Source organism: Anomaloglossus baeobatrachus, chromosome 11 (genome assembly GCF_048569485.1).
Source record: "Anomaloglossus baeobatrachus isolate aAnoBae1 chromosome 11, aAnoBae1.hap1, whole genome shotgun sequence".
NCBI lineage: Eukaryota > Metazoa > Chordata > Amphibia > Anura > Aromobatidae > Anomaloglossus > Anomaloglossus baeobatrachus.
Window position 1 is genome coordinate 151,130,059 of NC_134363.1, and position 21,084 is coordinate 151,151,142.

Sequence of the window (21,084 nt, forward strand, 5' to 3'; positions counted from 1 at the left end):
GTTCTCTATTTCACGTTTTACAATGGAATCCGACAATGAATTCTTATTCGTGTCATCCTTTGTACAATGCATCAGTCACAAGCGTCAAGCAACGCATGTGACTGATGCAAAACAACAGAAATGTGAACCTAGCCTTACACAGAAGAAACTTTTTTGAAAGTTCTGCTTCATCGGAGCATTCAGCGATACCAGGAAGACTTGCCTATCTTTCCTTGAGTTCGGGATGTATCCCCTTTTTCCAAGATCTTACAAAATATTCTAGAAGAGTAGACAAGGAACAACTTAAAGGGTAACTGTACTTTCAAGTAACTTTTCAGAATAAGCTGTAGTATCTTTGACTATTACATGACCTGCATTATATCCTACATTTTCACTAGTTTTCCACTCTTCAAACTCTATTAAATTTGCAACTGACTTCGAGCTCGTGGGAGTAAACTAGCTGTTGTAATCGCTTCCATGAACAGCACAGCACACTGAGAGACGGATTCCTGCCCTTTATTTCTTATTTAGTACACATAGAGAAATAGAAGCCGTACAGAGAACTTTACACAGTAGTACTGAGCTGTGTAGATGTGAATGCAGCTCTGGGGTGAGGTAAGAGACTTGTTAGAAAGCTCAGTATCATATTTCAGTGTTTCCCTGTTTCTTATCTTTGCACTCCTCCTTCTTCTCTCTATACACTAAAGCAGTAAAATAAGGCAGTGTAAGCTGACACCCGTTGTTCTTAACGTCCGTCTTGTCTTGAGCAAGATGGAATTGAATTTATTCTTTTAGAATGAATAACAAATTAATGTGGCTCATAAGTGGAGAAAGAAGCAGATTACTCTGATAAGATATATTAGAAAGTTTCTTATATTAGCATGTAATATCGATTTATACAAAGTTTAGTGACAGTGCAGTTATCTTTTAAGTGACCCAGATGAAGGGAGTATGTTCTATCAGTAGACAGATTTCATGCTTAAAGTTTCCTCCGAATTCTGGTAGCAATCATTCTGGTGCTCTTGGTCCAAGTATATGTACTGCATATGATTTATGTACTTTAATACATGTAGAAGTGTCTTGGATCACCTAATTATTTCTGTATGAAATCTTTCCTATTCTTTTTGTGTTACCAGAAAAATATAACTTCCTGGGGATCTCTATTGTGGGCCAGAGCAATGACCGCGGGGATGGAGGAATCTATATTGGATCCATTATGAAAGGTGGCGCTGTAGCAGCAGACGGACGAATTGAGCCTGGAGATATGCTCCTACAGGTGTGGTACATGGCTATATTATATTCATTTATTATTATATGCATTGATTTTTATGTATTTTTTATCTTTGCTTTGTAAATCTTAATGCAGCCTAAAATCTTAGCTAATAGATAATACCTATGGTATATGAAATTCTTACAAAAGTAACATAGAGGACGTGTCACTTGCCAAAATTTGTTTACCTGGTACAAATACCACTATTTTCCTTAAAGGGAACCTGTCTCCATTTTTTTTAGCTGTAAACTAAAGTTAGCACCTTAGCAGAGCCTGTGCTGCACTCTATAAAAGGTACTGTATCTGTTATCCCCTGACTAGCACTGTAGACCCCCCAAATACCTTTTGAAAATCTCCTGCACTGTATGGTAATCCTTGAGTCTGGTCTGTTCCAGAAGGTCCTATTCCTCCTCTGTTGATGATTGACGTGTATGACGCCTCTTGCGTCATCCACATACCAAGGCTAAATGTCATGCCTGTGCAGAGACATTGCCGGCTCGCGCATGCGAACTTTGCTTTGCCCTACTGCGGGCAGCACCGAATACAGAGGTGTGCATGCGCGAAATTGTGAAGTCTCTGCGTAAGTGCAAGATTTTACCTGGCAACGTGAATGATGTCTCCTATGTCATCAACATACCCGGGCTAAACCTAGTGCCTGCGCAGAGACACCACCGGCTCACGCAGGCGCACTTTGCTCTGCCCTACTGCGGGCAGAACTGATTACATAGGTGTGCATGCGCGAAATGGCAAAGTCTCTGCGTAAGCACAATATTTTACTCAGCAATGTGGATGACGTTTCCTTTGTTATCCACATAACTGGGCTAAATCTCGTGCCTCCGCAGAGACATTTCTTGCTAGTGCAGGTGCACTTTACTCTCAGAGCCGAATACATAGGTGCAGATGTTTGACATGACGAAGTTTCTTCGCAAGCGCAAGATTTTGCCCGGCAATGTGGATGTCTCCTGTGTCATCCACGTACCCGGGCTAAATCTCGAGACTTCACAGAGACTTCGCCGTTTCACGCATGCCCACCTATGTACTCTGCCCTACTGAGGGCATAGACGAATAAAGTGCACCCGCGTGAGCTGACTGTGTCTCAGCGCAGGAACAAGATTTAATCTGGGTATGTGGATGACGCAGGAGACATCATCAACATCGTTGGGTAAAATCTTGCGCTTGCACACATAGATTTTTCTTGGCGCTGTGGATGGCGCAGGAGGCATCATCCATGTGAATCAGCAGCAGAGGACCGCGATCAGTGCAGAGAGGAAGGACAGCAGCCGCAACCAAGGATGCCCATCGGACCGGACCCAAGGATTACCATACAGTGAGGGAGATTTTCAAAAGTTATTTGTGGGGTCTATAAGAGGATAACAATACCTTTTATAGAATACAGCACAGGCGCTGCTTAGGGTGCTAGCTTTAGTTTATAACACAAAACACTGGTGACAGGTTCCCTTTAATCTGGTGCTGGTTTTGCTTTGTTCCTGCGCCTCTCCATTCCTGAGATATGGCCCCCTCTACCCTTAATATAAATCAAATATTTAGCCAACAGGGTGTGGCCCTCAAGAAGACTCCCATGGAGAAGAATTGGAGCCACACACCCACTTGGCTAACAAGACTAGATTTAGAAAAGTCCATATCTCCGGAATGGTGAGGTGCAGGACGAAGAGTAACAGAATGCCAAATTCTGGAGGACAGCAAATACATTTTTACGGCAACTGACCGCTCCTTTCGAGACATGTACCCAAACTACCAATGTGCAATCTACATAGGAATAATCTGCATAAAGTTAAGTAACTTCTTACATTTATTATATTACTTGACTATGGTGCCGATAAGAGTTACAGTCTGAATCATAGTTCTGCCATCTCCAGAGCTGAAATCTTCCAGTATTTCTAAATGACAGTGTAGTTGTAATTTGTAGTAGAGTGGTTATTTGGGGAAGTACGGTCTTTACAAGAGGCACCGAACATTAAAAATTATGTAGAAAAATGAAAATTAAACCCTTATAGTAAGGCAGTGAATACATTTGGGGCCTGTCTGACTACATGGTTGCTGACTGTTTCCCATAGCAACGAACAAAAATCTCAAATGTTAGCTCACAGTTAATTGCTGGGACATAATGAGGGAAAGAAAAATACATGTCCCTACTTTATCTGTTTTCATTATACAAGGGCGGGTTTATGTATGCACACAATAGGCCTTGGCCTATAAATCACCTTGGGAGATGGCGGCCAGCGATTAGACAAGTGGTGGAGTTTAGATTTAATGGTTCTTTTAAAAGTTAAAATTAAAAGCAATAGAGTAGACATTCCCTGTATAGTGATATTGAGATTCAATTAGCTTTTACAAGGGAAACTGTAAAAAAAAATTGGTATGTAATAGACTGATCAAAGTGGCTAAGTCTTTGGTTGCTATTGGTTACAACAAGCCTTCGCCATAGACACCGCAGAATTAATTAAGGCTGCCTTATGGTATTATTCCATCCTGAAAGACAAAAGTAGAAGTAATGCTTCTGAAACAACAAGCAAGATGTGGGCCACTTATCACAAAGCCTCAGGAGTCATTTACAAGATTACTTGTGTTTCTTTGAGTTTGCAGCAATTACACAGGGGACGCTTTACTGCCATCACAGGCTCATGTCAGCTGCCTTTGATATCTCTAAGCCTAATATATACTGGGAATTGTTTCCCGTTTTTTAACCTCCCCCGATTTAAATGAAGAATGAAGAATAAAAGTGTTCATTGCATTTTAATATTCTGGGGAAAGGTGCCAGGCACGAAATACGGGCACCACCATCTGATGTTCTGGTTCCTAATGATATGAGTACCAATTGTGATCCACAATATTACATTAGGAATATCTATCTATCTATCTATCTATCTATCCCTCTATCTATCTCTATCTATCTATCTATCTATCTATCTATCCCTCTATCTATCTCTATCTATCTATCTATCTATCTATCTATCTATCCCTCTATCTATCTATCTATCCATCCCTCTATCTATCCCTCTATCTATCTATCTATCTATCTATCTATCTATCCCTCTATCTATCCCTCTATCTATCTATCCCTCTATCTATCTATCTATCTATCTATCCCTCTATCTATCCCTCTATCTATCTATCTATCCCTCTATCTATCTATCTATCTATCTATCTATCTATCTATCTATCTATCTATCTATCTATCTATCTATCCCTCTATCTATCTATCTATCTATCTATCCCTCTATCTATCTATCTATCCCTCTATCTATCTCTATCTATCTATCTATCTATCCCTCTATCTATCTATCTATCCCTCTATCTATCCCTCTATCTATCCCTCTATCTATCTATCTATCCATCTATCTATCCCTCTATCTATCTATCCCTCTATCTATCCCTCTATCTATCTATCCCTCTATCTATCTATCCCTCTATCTATCTATCTATCTATCTATCTATCCCTCTATCCCTCTATCTATCCCTCTGTCTATCCCTCTATCTATCTATCTATCTATCTATCTATCTATCTATCCATATTTCTCTATCTACCGTATATCGCTCTCTATCCATCTATATCTATATCTCTCTATTCATCTATTTATCTATATTTCTCACCACCTATATCACTCTCTATGTATATCTCTCTCTATCCATCTATCTCTCTCCATCCATCTATCTATAGCTCTCTCTATCACTCTCTATCTATCTATATCGCTCTCTATCCATCTATCTAATTCTCTATTCATATATCTATAGCTCTCTCTCCACCTATCCATCTATCTCTCTCTCTCTCTCTCTATCTATCTATCTATCTATCTATCTATCTATCTATCTATATCTCTCTATATTTTTAACTATCTATCTATATCTATCTATATATCTCTATCCATATATCTATAGCTCTCTCTCCACCTATCCATCTATATCTCTCCATCTATCTATCTATCTATCTATCCATCTATGATTCTATCTATCTTTTTCTCCATCTATCTATATTTTCTCTCCATGTAGCTATACCTCTTTATATTTTTATCTATCTATCTATCTATCTATCTATCTATCTATCTAATATCTCTGTCTATTTAATATCTGTACTTCTCTATATATTTTGCAGGTGAATGATGTCAATTTTGAGAACATGAGCAATGATGATGCCGTCAGAGTTTTAAGGGAAATTGTATCCAAACCAGGGTATGTAATATTTAAGCTTGTGAGGAATTTTATATAATTTGTGCATATATACTATATTTATATATGCATATGTATATAGAGTATAAATATATACTGTAAATGTACCTGACGCTTTAAAGGGAATCTGTCAGCAGGTTTTTTTATGTAATGAAAGCTTCATAAAGTAGGGACAGAGACCCCGATTCCAGCAATTTATCACATGCTGGTTTGCTTGCTGTAGTTTTGATTAGGTCACTATTTTGTCTGCTGCAGATCAAACAGTTCTCTGACTGCTGAGCTCTGTATAACTCTGCCCACAGCACTGATTGGCAGCTTTCTGTGTACACTGTGCAAAATCAGAATCAATGCTAGGGTGGGTTATACACAGCAGGACTATATCACAGCAGGTTTACTAGTCTATAGTGATAATCTCTTCCTGATAAAACACTAATTTTATTAGCAGGTCTCAAAATGCTGAGCTCTGTATAACTTTGCCAACACCACTCATTAGCAGCCTTCTGTTTACATTGTTTATAGGCAGAATATGTGCTGAGGGTGGGATATAAAGTGCAGGAGGACTATATGACAGCAGGTTTACTAGTCCTATAGTGATAATCTCTTGCTGATAAAACACTGATTTTATTGAAAATACACCAGGCAGTCCAGTAAGTCACACATTGCTGGAATCAGGACCTCTGCCCCTACATCATGCTGCTCTCAGATTAAATAACAAAAGCCTGCTGACAGAATCTAGTACCACTAGATTTACTAAACCAGCCTTGCCCATGGAATTATTCCCAAAAATACAAAAAAGTGTTGGGCAAACAATCTTAATTGATTTATATTGTCTCCTAATCCCTATATATTTTCCCTATATATCTAATAAAGCATGAGAAGATAAGTGGTGGCTATATACTTCCGGTATCCTTCATAGCCCTGCAGAAAATCAATAATAATCAATTATTAGCATTTTTCCTAACCAAATTGCTTGTGCATAACACTGTATTATGGCTGTGTTCTACCGCTTAGTTGTTCAGAGCCATGTTACAGCATCTATAGAAGGCTCTCTAGGATGCCACATTACGGAGAATGTTTGCCCACAGTGGCACCATTTGGCGGTACTATGCTTTCTTACTATTGGTCTAAATTTTTTCCAGGCCAATAAGCCTTACTGTAGCGAAATGTTGGGACCCCACCCCAAGAAGCTACTTTACCATTCCACGAGGTAAGCAATGTATGGATTTATTTTTTTATTATTGTCATGGTAATAGAAGGCCCAATCCTACAGCCATTTATTAGATCTTATGATTTATTAAGAATCTGATTGTGTATGGAGGATACACGTAGCAAGTGCTTGAAGTACGGTATATCCTTATATTGTTGTAGACCTATAAAAAATCCTGAGAATGGGGGTCCTGTATCCTCCATGTGAATGGAGCAGTTGTGCTCATGCCTGGTCCCTTCATTCCTATAAATATATATGGGTAAATTTATAGGTACATCTGTTATTCTCCTGATGAAGGAGACTATGCTCTCCGAAACGCATTGATTAAATCACTGGTCAACTTTACAAGTCAACTTTTGGATTCTTCACAGCAGTGCAGGTTTTTAACCTTTTCTTCTACATTTACAACTATAAATTTATATGAGCGGTTGTCTGCAAATAACAAAAAGGAGACAGTTGCACTCTGTAGTGCTAAGATATGTGTAACAATGAATATAGGAATATAGATATGCATTACTGCTATGAAAACACGTGTAAAAATTGAGATACTTAGCACACAAAAATGGCCAGCTTTATGTGAGCCCAACAGCCAGCAGGAAGGCGACCTCTTTTTGTTGTGTCCCTACCAAATTAATGTCTCTCTTTGGGTTAAAAAAACTTCTCTAGTTTGTGGGTTGACCGAAACCTGCAAATTAAGAATTAAAATTGCCTAAGGCTGAAGAGCAGGAGTGCTCAATCATAAGGTATAACCCTGTAATCTAAGAAAAAGACGGATAGCATGTCCTATCTTTCTAATGTGAACAGGTGCAAAGTGAACATAAAACATAGTAACGAAAAAGGAGACAGTTGCACTCTGTAGTGCTAAGATATGTGTAACAATGAATATAGGAATATAGACATGCATTACTGCTATGAAAAACGTGTAAAAATTGAGATACTTAGCACAAACAAAAATGGCCAGTTTTATGTGAGCCCAACAGCCAGCAGCAAGGCGACCTCTTTTTGTTCTGTCCCTACCAAATTAATGTCTCTCTTTGGGTTAAAAAAACCCCTCCTAGTTTACGGGTGGACAGAAACCTGCAAATTAAGAATTAAAATTGCCTAAGGCTGAAGAGCAGGAGTGCTCAATCATAAGGTATAACTCTGTAATCTAAGAAAAAGACTGATGGCACATCCCATCTTTCTAATGTGAACAGGTGCAAAGTGAACATGAAACATAGTAACAAAAAGGAGACAGTTGTACTCTGTAAGATATGTGTAATAATGAGTATGAGAATATAGACATGTATTACTGCTATGGAAAACATGTAAAAATTGAGATACTTAGCACACAAAAATGGCCAGTTTTATGTGAGCCCAATAGCAAACTAACCTCTTTTTGTTAGGTCCCTATAAACCTAATGTCTCTCTTATGGGCGGACAGGAACCTACAAATGGAGAATTAAAATTGCCTAAGGCTGAAGAGCAGGAGGGCTCAATCAGAAGGCATGACCCTGTAATCTAAGAAAAAGACTGATGGCACAATGAATATGAGAATATAGTTCTCTATTACTGCTATGAAAAACATGTAAACATTTAGATACTTAGCACACAAAAAAGGCCAGTTTTATGTGAGCCCATCAGCCATCGGCAAGGCCATCTCTTTTTGTTAGGTCCCTGGCTACTCTAATGCCTCTCTGTGGGTTAAAAAAAACCCTCCAATTTATGGGCGGATGGGAACCTGCAAATGAAGAATTAAAATTGCCGAAATCGCATAAAGCTGGCCATTTTTGTGTGCTAAGTATCGCAATTCTGCTAAGTATCTTCATCATGGCTGGTGTTTTAAATACAATCTGGATGAATTCGGGTCTATGTGTAGATGGATAGATTAGCAGAATACAATTTACGATCCATAAAAAGCTCTATAAAGGAAAAACAAAGAACGTCTCAAGACAACAAATCAATATATTCAGTTCTTGGAAGGATTTTAATTGATTTGCAATTACTGGAAATCACTCCATATACTTAGAAGTAAAACGTCAGAATGATAATGGAGTAATTCAGGCTGACATTACACATCGAACAATGTGACTAATTGTATCACTTTCGCCTTTTATCGTAGTAACTTTCTCTTCTTTTTTTTGCTTCCTCCCATGTCCTGTTGTAGCGGAACCTGTGAGACCGATCGACCCGGCTGCCTGGATCACTCATACCTCAGCCCTGACGGGAACATACCCCCGTTACGGTATGGGCCCCTCCATGAGTATCATCACATGCACCAGCTCCTCATTAACAAGCTCTATACCTGAGTCGGAAAGTAAGTCACACTGCAGCCCCCGCACTGTGCGCAGGACTGGTCCTGCTCTGGGGCAGCAGTGTAACCCAAACCCACAATCCTGCCAGCCAGCCAAGCGGAAGGATGTGCTTCTTGTCCTGCATCCTGCTTGCCACTTCCAAGTAGATCATCTAACTAATAATGCTGCTTTAACACCATTAGAGGCTTCCAGAACAATATCCAGCAGAAGTGGGCTGCTTATCTCTTTTAGGCCAAGCATGATGGAAATTATAGTTCCACAAGATTCTCAAAGTAACTACAAGACTAAGCATGATGGAAATTATAGTTCCACAAGATTCTCAAAGTAACTACAAGACTAAGCATGATGGAAATTATAGTTCCACAAGGTTCTCAAAGTAGTTGTAGGGCTTTATTTACTAAACTCTTTCACGTTCAGTGTGAGTTGCAGTCATTTTCCACTAACCATCGTTTAAACGATACTAAACTCATATTGGGAGTTGAAGCAATGTTTCTGACTATTGGGAAAACTATTTGAAGTACACTGGCGGACACAGACAGACAAGGGCTCCTGTGCAAGAACAATATATGGGCCCTTTTTTGAGTCCAATAACTCATCAAAATGCACAATTCCACCCGCATTGGAGGTAGAAATGGGCCACCTTACCTTTTAAATGTAACGCCTGCCTGGAACCACAGACTCAGACTGGCTGTCATGGACAGGCTAGAGGAAAGCCGCTCACAAAGCAGAACCCCGAGAACCCTGAAACCCTTTAACCCCTATACAGGGATTTGGAATTACACAGGGCCCCGGAGATCACTACCAGTGGTAGGCTGCAGTCAGATGAGAGTAGTAGTCAGGCACAGTCAAATCAGGAAATGCAGAACAGGGACAAAATCAGGCAGGCAAGGACGTAATCAGAAAACAAGGCAGAGGTCTAATTCGGATTGGGTAGCGAGGTACAAAAACGGCAGGCAGGAGAATAGTCAGAGAGCAGGCAGAGGTCAAACACAGGGATCAATAGACAGGACAGAACAGGAACCAGACACTAGCAGGAATACAGAACTGTCTCTGGCAGTGGTCAGCAGACAGGAGGGGGAATAAGAAGGGTGTGGTGTCTTCCCATTGGCTGTAGCTGAATGGTGGTAACGTCAGCTGGAAGACACATGCCACCTACAGTCAGCCAGTGGTACTGCAGGTTTCAGGGAAACCCAGCTTAGTGGATAAGCAGAGCCTGCGCCCACCAGAGCCACTGGCACTTACTCCTCCCCTATAACCAGCACTATCCACAGCGGGAATGCGGCGCCGCCTGGTGATCGAAGCTGAAGTCGCAGGAGCGGATCCTGGTTAAGATGCGACATTGGGCCCCTGTGTGCATTATGATGAAGTATTTGGCTGCAAAGGGCCCATTTACTGTTCTTACACAGGGTCCCGCTTCTGTCTTTGTCCGTCCCTGTTAGGCTGTGTGCCCACGCTGTGGTTTTTTTCGTGTGTTTTCTTGCAGATTTTAATCAATACTGCAAGGGAAAACGCATCCCTGCAAAGTCTATGAGAATCATGAAGTGCTGTGCCCACGTTGCAGATTTTTTCTTTGCAGGTTTTGATGCAGAAAAAAACTCCACCAAACAATTGACATGTCAATTGTTTCTGCGTTTTTTCCCAGCGTTTTTCCTAGCTCAATGCATTAAAAAAACACATGGAAAAATCCGGAAGAAAACGCATGTTTTTGCTGCAGTGATTTTACTGCCAAGAGATGCATTTTTATGTGCAGGAAAAATCTGCAACATGATCACATATATATATAATTGCCTTATTCTGTCTGTCTGTCCGTCTGTCTTGCTCCAAAATGACGTCATTACAGTAACAACCGTCACCACAGCATGTGCGCTAAAGAGCCTTCGACCAACAGCTCAGCTAAGTGAACAGCACGAACTACGGCACGACAGGACGACGCCTGACACCCGCACCCACATGGAGCCCCAACTCCCCGGTGAGTGCTGCACCCACGGGAGCCCACACCGGGAACCCAGCCGAGACATACCCTTGCGTTGCTGGGATCGTGCCGGGAGTCGGTGTACGCTGGTAACCATGGTATACATCGGGTAACTAAGCAAAGCGCTTTGCATAGTTACCCGATTGTGTACCATGGTTACCAGCGTAACTCGGCTCCACCCCCCCGCACTCCGCCCTCCGCATGTATACATTAAACACACACACACACACGAATAGTCACCTGTCCCCAGCCATGCAGTCCCCAGCACTGACGTCCTAAGCGCCATGGCCCCGCTCAGCTCCACCCTCCCCCGCACTCCGCCCCCGCATGTATACACATCATCCCCGCACACACGCAGGCACTACCGCTCTCATCATCATCCCCTCATACACACTGATACTACCGCACTCATCATCATGCTCACACACACCCCGACACTACCGCACTCATCATCATCCCCGCACACACCCCGGCACTACCGCACTCATCACCATCACTGCACATACCCCGGCACTACCGCACTCATCATCATCACCGCACACACCCCGACACTACCGCACTCATCATCATCTCCGCACACCCCGGCACTACCGCACTCATCATCATCCTCGCCCACACCCCGGAACTACCGCACTCATCATCATTACCGCACACCCCGGCATTACCGCCCCCATTATCATCACCGCACACACCCCGGCACTACCGCACTCATCATCATCACCGCATACACAAGCACTACCGCACTCATCATCATCCCCGCACACGCGCAAGCACTACCGTCCCCATTATCATCACCGCACACACGCAAGCACTACCGCACTCATCATCATCCCCGCACACACAAGCACTACCGCACCCATCATCATCCTCGCACACACCCCGGCACTACCGCCCCCATCATCATACCCGCGCACACGCAGGCACTACCGCACTCATCATCACCCCCGCACACACCCCGGCACTACCGCACTCATCATCACCCCCGCACACACACAAGAACTACCGCACTCATCATCATCCCCGCACACACCGGCACTACCTGAGTGAATTCTCCCGTGACAGCACGGCTCACTTCAATTGCTGCGTGGAGCTGACACAAAGCGGTCATGTTCTACAGCGCTCCCTGTCAGCTTCATGTGTGCAGAGCTGAAAGCATCATGTGGATTACGTCGGACCTGGAGGGGTGTTTGGGGATTAATAAAGTGGTAAATGAGGGGGTTTCTTTTTGTCTTTTATTCCAAGTAAAGGATTTTTCGTTGTGTGTGTTTATTTACTTTCACTTACAGGTTAATCATGGAAGGTATCTCGGGGAGACACCTGCCATGATTAACCTAGGACTTAGTGGCAGCTATAAGCTGCCATTTAACTCCATATTACCCCAATCGCCACCGCACCAGGGCAATGCGGGATGAGCCGGGTAGAGTTCCAGGACTGTCGCATCTAATGGATGCGGCAATTCTGGGCGGCTGCTGGCTGATATTGTTAGGGTGGTGGGCTCCCCATAACGTGGAGCTCCCCATCCTGACAATACCAGCCTCCAGCCGTGTGGCTTTGTTTTGGCTGGTATCAAAATTGGGAGGGACCGCAGTTTTTTTTAATTATTTATTTATTGTACCGCACGATATAGACCCACCCACCGGCTGCTGTGATTGGTTGCAGTGAGACACCTGTCACTCAGCGTGGGGGCGTGTCTGACTGCAACCAATCATAGGCGCCGTTGGGCGGGGGAAGCAGGGAATATGAGATTGAATAATGAGCGGCCGGCATTTTCAAAAGCAGGAGAAGCCGCCAGAGCAGTGTGACAGCTGTGCAGCGCCGCGCCTGTGATCGGTGAGTATGAGAGAGGGGGGAGGGGAGAAGAGGGGGGTGCAGGAGGTGGGTAGAGACCAGGAGTGATTTTAAACGATTCCGATCGGTCTGCTGGACATGCTGAGCATGCTCAGTAGAACGTGATGGGATCCGTCAGCGGATTCCGCCGCTTAGTGCATTGCGGCGGAATCCGCCCCCCTAGACAATCATTAGACACCTTGGTGGATTCTAACGACCCAAAAAATGCTACATGCAGCGTTCCCTCCGCCCGACGCTGCATCAAAAAAACGACGCAGCATCGTCCAGCGGATGAAATGCAGACACTTGCGTTACAGTACGTAGTCAATACAAGTCTATGGAGAATAGCACAGTGTGTTAACGGACTGCGCTATTCTCCATAGCGGCGGATTGTGCGGAACGCAAGTGTGAAAGCACACACACACACACACACACACACACACACACACACACACTGCTGGATAGTCACCTGTCCCCAGCCATGCAGTCCCCGGCACTGACGTCCTCAGTGCCATGGCTCCGCTCGGCTCCACCCCCCCGCACTCCGCCCCCCGGACACATTACCCCGCAGGATGGGGGCACATGTCAGGATGGTGGCTGCACCACGATGGGGGCACATACCAGCATTGGGCCACATCACAGCATCAGCATATTTTTACTTAACTTTACACTGTTCATGGCCTTCTTTCATTACAAGCCATGGACATCATTAAACATTGGACTCATCTATTAAAACTGTTCCTTCTGTTGTTTGTCATTTTAAAACCAATAAACAATTATAAGAATACTAAATTAAACCTAACCCGTCCAGTCCATTCATTACCTTATTATTCAATCTGCTAACATACATACACACTCTAGACTACCCGATACGTTAGAATCGGGCCACCCTCTAGTACCCTAATAAGTATCAGTTTTCCCTAAAGGTGTCTCTGGACTCCTTTGTGCATGCGCAGTGCTAAAACACAGGTCCATTAGGCGGATGACATATCGGATGACCATATGTTATGATCCGATTTCCATAGACTTTAATGTTAAAAAAGACAAGCCAAAGCATTTTTGAGAAAAAAAAAAAAATAAATAAAATATAGCAAGTGTGAAATAAGTGCAAGCACAAGCAAAACAAAACAGCAGCACTCTGTAAGTGCTAATGTATATGCAAACATAGAATATATTACATTTAAACTGCATTAATGCTACATGGAATATATTTAAAAAAAAATGAAGGTTCTTAATTGGCCAATTCATGTGAGCCCATCAACCGCGGCAAAGTGACCTTTTTTTTGATGGGATCCTATTCTAGTTTCATGCCTTTACTGGATTAAAAATCTACAAATATAGGAGCAGGTAGTATCTGACACTAATTAAAGCCACATTGGGGCTGAATAGGAAGCAGTCTATACCTCCATTATATAGAGCAAAAAACCTGCATCCCCAAATAGAATATAGCAAGTATGAATAGGTGCCAGCTGTTATAACTACACAACACACAGCCTTGCAGCGCTGACGTCCTGGGTTCAATTCCCACCAAGGTCAACATCTGCAAGGAGTTTGTATGTTCTCCCCGTGTTTGCGTGAGTTTCCTCCGTGTACTCCGCTTTCCTCCCACACTCCAAAAAAAAGACATACCGATAGGGAATTTAGATTGTGAGCCACAATGACGAATATATGTGTGAGCCGCTCCGAGTCTCAGGAGAAGGGCGGCATAAAGCTGATAAATAATAAATAAATAAATAAAACACAAACAAAAGAAAACAGCAGCACTCTGTACACACTAATGAATGTGCAAACATAGAATATATGAAATTTATACTGCATTAATGCTATATGGAATATACATAAAAAAATATCCTCCCATCAGCCCCAGGGTGGCTTTATTTATTGTCAGATCCTACCTGCCCACAGAGTGCTGCTGTATTCTTTTGCTTGTGTTTTGTGTAGTTATAGCAGCTGGCACTTGTTCACACTATGTTCTATTTGGAGATGCAGTATATATTGCAGGTATAGTCAGCCTCCTATTCTCACTGTGCTCTCCTCCCATTATGGTTTTAATTAGTGTCAGATCCTACCTGCCCATAGATTTGTGGACTTTTAGTCCAGTAGAGACATGAAACTAGGATAGGGTCCCATCAAAGAAAGGTCACCTTGCCGTGGTTGATGGGCTCAGAAGAATTGTCCAATGTGTGAGCTAAGTGCCTTCATTTTTTTAAGTATATTCCGTATAGCATTAATGCAATTTATATTTCATATATTCTGTGTTTGCATACACATTAGCGCTTACAGAGCAAAGCATTTTTGGGTCCCTCCAAAAAAGATAGTTGACAACAAAGGATGCATTGTTATGAAGCATAATGAATGAGTCCTGTAGCTGGACAGTTCATTTCTATTTTTATTGCTCCCCAAACGGATGATAATAATGGAAATTAAAACCGACATATAAATCGAGCCTTAGAGATTAGCCTGCTGGTGGATGCCCTTACTCATATCTCATATCCAGTTCTTTACATAGACCACAATGTAATCCAGGCTTAGGCAAGAGTCAAGAGTGAGTCACTGCTGGTATTAAGTCCTTCTCTCTCTGCATCTCCATTATATTCTGCCATAGATGCATTTTTTGACCAGGTCACTAGGCTTATCCCATTTAGTTTTATTTTTTTTAGAAAATCCCATAATTTACATACTTTATAAACTGCTGTACTCTTCGAAATACCATTGAAATAAAATTGGAAAACACAATGAAGCTTGAAATTTTCTTGCTGAATATACACATCATACGAAGAGAGCAGACACTGGAGAAGGAGATCATGGTCAGAAGAATAGAAGGAACAAGGCGAAGAGGAAGACCAGCAACCTGATGGTTTGATACTATCAAGATAATGGTGGATAAGACCCTGGTGGACCTATCTAGGTGGATAAGACCCTGGTGGACCTATCTAGGTGGATAAGACCCTGGTGGACCTATCTAGGTGGATAAGACCCTGGTGGACCTATCTAGGTGGATAAGACCATGGTGGACCTATCTAGATGGATAAGACCCTGCTGGACCTATCTAGGTGGATAAGACCCTGGGGGACCTATCTAGGTGGATGAGACCCTGGTGGACCTATCTTGGTGGATGAGACCCTGGTGGACCTATCTAGGTGGATGAGACCCTGGTGGACCTATCTAGGTGGATGAGACCCTGGTGGACCTATCTAGGTGGATAAGACCCTGGTGGACCTATCTAGGTGGATAAGACCCTGGTGGACCTATCTAGGTGGATAAGACCCTGGTGGACCTATCTAGGTGAATAAGACCCTGGTGGACCTATCTAGGTGGAGAAAACCGTAGTGGAACTATCAAGGTGGAGAAGACCTTGGTGGACCTATCTAGGTGAAGACTATGGTTAACCTAACTAGGTGGAGAAGGCCCATGTGGACCTATCTAGGTGGAGAAGACCCTGGTGAATCTATCTAGGTGGAGAAGACCCTGGTGGACCTATCTAGGTGGAGATGACCCTGGTGGACCTATCTATGTGGAGATGACCCTGGTGGACCTATATCGGTGGAAAACAACCTGGTGGACCTACCTAGGCTGCACAAGATCGATTTCCTACAGATCGTTCATCCATAAAATCGCCATGGTTCGAGACTCAGCTCAAGGCAGTTAAAAGAAGAAAGAAATTAACATATCACTCAAGAAATATACATCACTCAATGTACTTTTTGGCCTTGGTTCCCTTAGGGGTGCTTCACACACAGCGAGATCGCTACTGAGATCGCTGCTGAGTCACGTTTTTTGTGACCTCATTAGCGATCTCGCTGTGTGTGACACTGAACAGCGATCTGGCCCCTGCTGTGAGATCGCTGCTCGTTACACACAGCCCTGGTTCGTTTTTTTATTGCTGATAAGCACACATCGCTGTGTGTGACAGCGAGAGAGCAACAATCCTGAATGTGCAGGGAGCAGGAGCCGGCGTCTAACAGCCTGCGGTAAGCTGTAACCAAGGTAAACATCGGGTAACCAAGGTGGTTACCCGATATTTACCTTCGTTACCAGCCTCCGCAGCTCTCACGCTGCCAGTTCCGGCTCCTGCTCCCTGCACACAAGCTAAGCGGTGTGAGCTGGTAACTAAGGTAAACATCGGGTAACCATACCCAATGTTTACCTTAGTTACCAGTGTCCGCAGCTTCCAGACGCCGGCTCCGTGCAAGCGCAGCGTCGCTTGCACGTCGCTGCTGGCTGGGGGCTGGTCACTGGTCGCTGGTGAGATCTGCCTGTTTGACAGCTCACCAGCGACCATGTAGCGATGCAGCAGCGATCCTGACCAGGTCAGATCGCTGGTCGGATCGCTGCTGCATCGCTAAAGTGTGAAGGTACCCTTAAATGTTCGGATGTCCCAAAAAGACTAATCCACCCATGGCCAATAACTGCTAAATAAATAAAGTCAGTTCTGTAGCTTTGGCCAGTAGATACAGAGAACTGAACAACAAGGGTTGGAGTTTGGCAACGACTGCTGTCACGTTAGAGCGGCAGTAGTTGTTTGTTTTGGAGGGGCCTGGCATGAATCAGGAAAAATCACTAGAACACACATGTTTCAGAGTTACACATGTTTAATTGAGATGGAACTTCACCTCTATGAAGTTCGCGTGTGGCAGAGGTTCACTAGTAGATTATATAGAACTGACAGCGCATATCTGGGAGCACTGAGGTGTATACACTCTTTATTGTCTGGGAAAATTGCTCGGAGGGAGTCAGATAACAGATTCCTTTGGGTTTTGCCTTTTCACCTCATCACAAGACATTTCACCCATTGTTGAGGGTCTAAAGTCAGGATTGTGAGGTTAGACAGGGAGGTGACGCTGTATCATCTTTCTTATTTGTAACCGTGATCTGTTTTCTTAAATCCTGTGACCTGTGCTGGGTATTGTCCACTTTCTGTCACTTTAAAGATAAATGGTGTCACGTTGACCACAGAGGGTTCATGTTTCTGAGGGCAGTGGACGTAAAACCCAGCGACCTGTGTGGATCGTGACACCTGTGGTTAAAGGAGACTTCAGAACTAGATGGAAAATAGGATCAGGGAAAAATATGGATGTGGATTGGGGTATTTTTGATGAAGCATACTTTTTAAAGGAAAATTCAGATTTTCATGCATAGAATTCCTACAGGTTCTCCTTTGCAGCAGAGAAAGGCAGAGTTTTTCTTTAAATATTACCCAGCCAGATAAATCAGCTACAAATCAGACATGGTAATAGGGTTAGGGGGTTATTTATGAAACATCCTCTACATACCCTACCCCGGCTATGTATGAAACCTCCTCTACATACCCTACCCCAGTTATCTATGAAACCTCCTCTACATACCCTACCCCGGCTATGTATGAAACCTCCTCTACATACCCTACCCCGGCTATGTATGAAAACTCCTCTACATACCCTACCCCGGCTATGTATGAAACCTCCTCTACATACCCTACCCGGCTATGTATGAAACCTCCTCTACATACCCTACCCCGGTTATCTATGAAACCTCCTCTACATACCCTACTCTGGTTATCTATGAAACGTCCTCTACATACCCTACCCGGCTATGTATGAAAACTCCTCTACATACCCTACCCCAGCTATGTATGAAATCTCCTCTACATACCCTACCCCAGCTATGTATGAAATCTCCTCTACATACCCTACCCTAGCTATATATGAAACCTTCTCTACATACCCTACCCTGGTTATCTATGAAACCTCCTCTACATACCCTACCCTGGCTATGTATGAAACCTCCTCTACATACCCTACCCCGGCTATGTATGAAACCTCCTCTACATAGCCTACCCCGGCTATGTATGAAACCTTCTATACATACCCTACCCCTGTTATATATGAAACCTCTTCTACATACCCTACCCCTGTTATATATGAAACCTCCTCTACATAGCCTACCCCGGCTATGTATGAAACCTTCTCTACATACCCTACCCCTGTTATATATGAAACCTCCTCTACATACCGTACCCTAGCTATATATGAAACCTCTTCTACATAGTCTACCCTGGTTAGATATGAAACCTCCTTTACATACCCTACTTTGGTTATATATATGAAACCTCATCTACATAGTCTACCCTGGTTATATATGAAACCTTCTCTACATACCCTACCCTGGTTATGTATGAAACCTCCTCTACATACCCTACCCTGGTTATCTATGAAACCTCCTCTACATACCCTACCCTGGTTATGTATGAAACCTCCTCTACATACCATGCCCCGGTTATTTATGAAACCTCCTCTACATACCCTACCCCGGTTATCTATGAAACCTCCTCTACATACACTACCACGATTGAGGTCTGACTTTAGTAGAAATACATTTGGTGTGTTCCTCATGGTTGGCCTTGCTTTGCATGGATATTGTCATGGTGGCTATAATCTGATCCTACAAGATCCTACAAGATTCTTTTAATAATCATCCATCACGGATCTAAGGCTGAAGGAAATCACCTAGTCTGAATTACTGATCTCTAATTTATCTAATTGACGCTCCTCCAATCACAATGTTATTAATAATTCAGTTTTCTGTTGAGGCTAATCCTAGCTTGATGAATTACAGCATTTACTACACTGTCACAGTCTTTGGTTTCACAAACATTTGCTGCACTATAGACTAGTGCTGAGTTTTTAATAGACAACTAAATCCAACATGAAGATTCATCTTTATATGGGAGTTAAAGAATAATAAACTGAGATAATAAGCAAGTGCTCTTAGATAATGAGCAAGTGCCCTGAGATTAATAACCAGTACTCTGAGATAAAACAGTACAGTACTGTGAAATATCCAACATACAGATTCATCTTTATATGGGAGTTGTAGAATAATAAATGGAGATATTCAGCAAGTACTCTTAGATAATATCTTAGATAATGAGCAAGTGCCCAGAGATTAATAATCAATACTCTGGGATAAAACAGTATTGTGAAATACCCAACATGCAGAGTCATCTTTATATGAGAGTTGTAGAATAAAAAATTGAGATAATAAGCAAGTGCTCTGAGATAATGAGAAAGTGCCCAGAGATTAATAACCAGTGCTCTCGGATAAAACAGTACTGTGAAATGCCCAACATACAGATTCATTTTATATGGGAGTTGTAGAATAGTAACTGAGGTAATAAGCAAGTGCTCTGAGATAATAAGAAAATGCCCAGAGATTAATAGACCATTAATTTGAGGTAATTAGGAAGTGCTCCATGGTAATAAGACTCTGTGCTGTGTGTTAATTAGACCATGCTGTAAGGTATTAAGTTAGTTTTCTGAGATAATAAGTCTGTGCTGTGTGGTAATAAGGTAATTCTGTAAGGTAATAAGCTAGTTCCCCGAGATTAGTAATCTAATGTTTCCTGGTAATTAGTCACTGCTCAGCAATAATAAGTTAGTACTTTGAGATAATAAGTCAATTCTGTGAGATAATAAACCAGTTCTTTTAGATAGTACATGTGCTGAGTCTAAGGGTACCTTCACACTTAGCGATGCAGCAGCGATCCGACCAGCGATCTGACCTGGTCAGGATCGCTGCTGCATCGCTACATGGTCGCTGGTGAGCTGTCAAACAGGCAGATCTCACCAGCGACCAGTGAACAGCCCCCAGCCAGCAGCGACGTGCAAGCGACGCTGCGCTTGCACGGAGCTGCCGTCTGGAAGCTGCGGAGACTGGTAACTAAGGTAAACATCGGGTATGGTTACCCGATGTTTACATTAGTTACCAGCGCACAGCTGTGTGTGCAGGGAGCAGGGAGCCGCGCACACTGAGCGCTGGCTCCTTGCTCTCCTACCATAGCTACAGTACACATCGGGTTAATTAACCCGATGTGTAATGCAGCTACATGTGCAGAGAGCAGGGAGCCGCGCACACTGCTTAGCGCTGGCTCCTTGCTCTCCTAGCTGCTGTACACATCGGGTTAATTAACCCGATGTGTACAGCAGCTACATGTGCAGAGAGCCGGAGCCGGCAGCACAGGCAGCGTGAGAGCTGCAGAGGCTGGTAACTAAGGTAAATATCGGGTAACCACCTTGGTTACCCGATGTTTATCTTGGATACAGCTTACCTCAGCTGTCAGACGCCGGCTCCTGCTCCCTGCTCGCTTCATTTGTCGCTCTCTTGCTGTCACACACAGCGATCTGTGTGTCACAGCAGGAGAGCGGCTTTGAAGAAAACGAACCAGGGCTGTGTGTAACGAGCAGCGATCTCGCAGCAGGGGCCAGATCGCTGCTCAGTGTCACACACAGCGAGATCGCTAATGAGGTCACTGCTGCGTCACAAAAAGCGTGACTCAGCAGCGATCTCGGCAGTGAGCTCGCTGTGTGTGAAG

At 43.2% G+C, this 21,084-nt stretch overlaps 1 protein-coding gene across 5 annotated transcripts in view; it reads left to right on the forward strand.

The window, feature by feature from the left end:
- The window catches only part of DVL1 (dishevelled segment polarity protein 1), a 286,231-nt gene that overhangs the window by 235,560 nt on the left and 29,587 nt on the right, over positions 1-21,084 (forward strand). For 3 of the 5 annotated variants that reach the window (XM_075328393.1, XM_075328396.1, XM_075328398.1), the window contains exons 8-12: positions 1,116-1,255; positions 5,361-5,437; positions 6,574-6,641; positions 8,788-8,865; positions 10,776-10,904. In XM_075328393.1, coding sequence (XP_075184508.1) covers positions 1,116-1,255; positions 5,361-5,437; positions 6,574-6,641; positions 8,788-8,865; positions 10,776-10,904 — 492 coding nt within the window. Of the gene's footprint in view, positions 1-1,115; positions 1,256-5,360; positions 5,438-6,573; positions 6,642-8,787; positions 8,938-10,775; positions 10,905-21,084 lie in introns of all 5 variants that reach the window. The other 2 variants (XM_075328394.1, XM_075328395.1) reach the window with 2 other exon arrangements.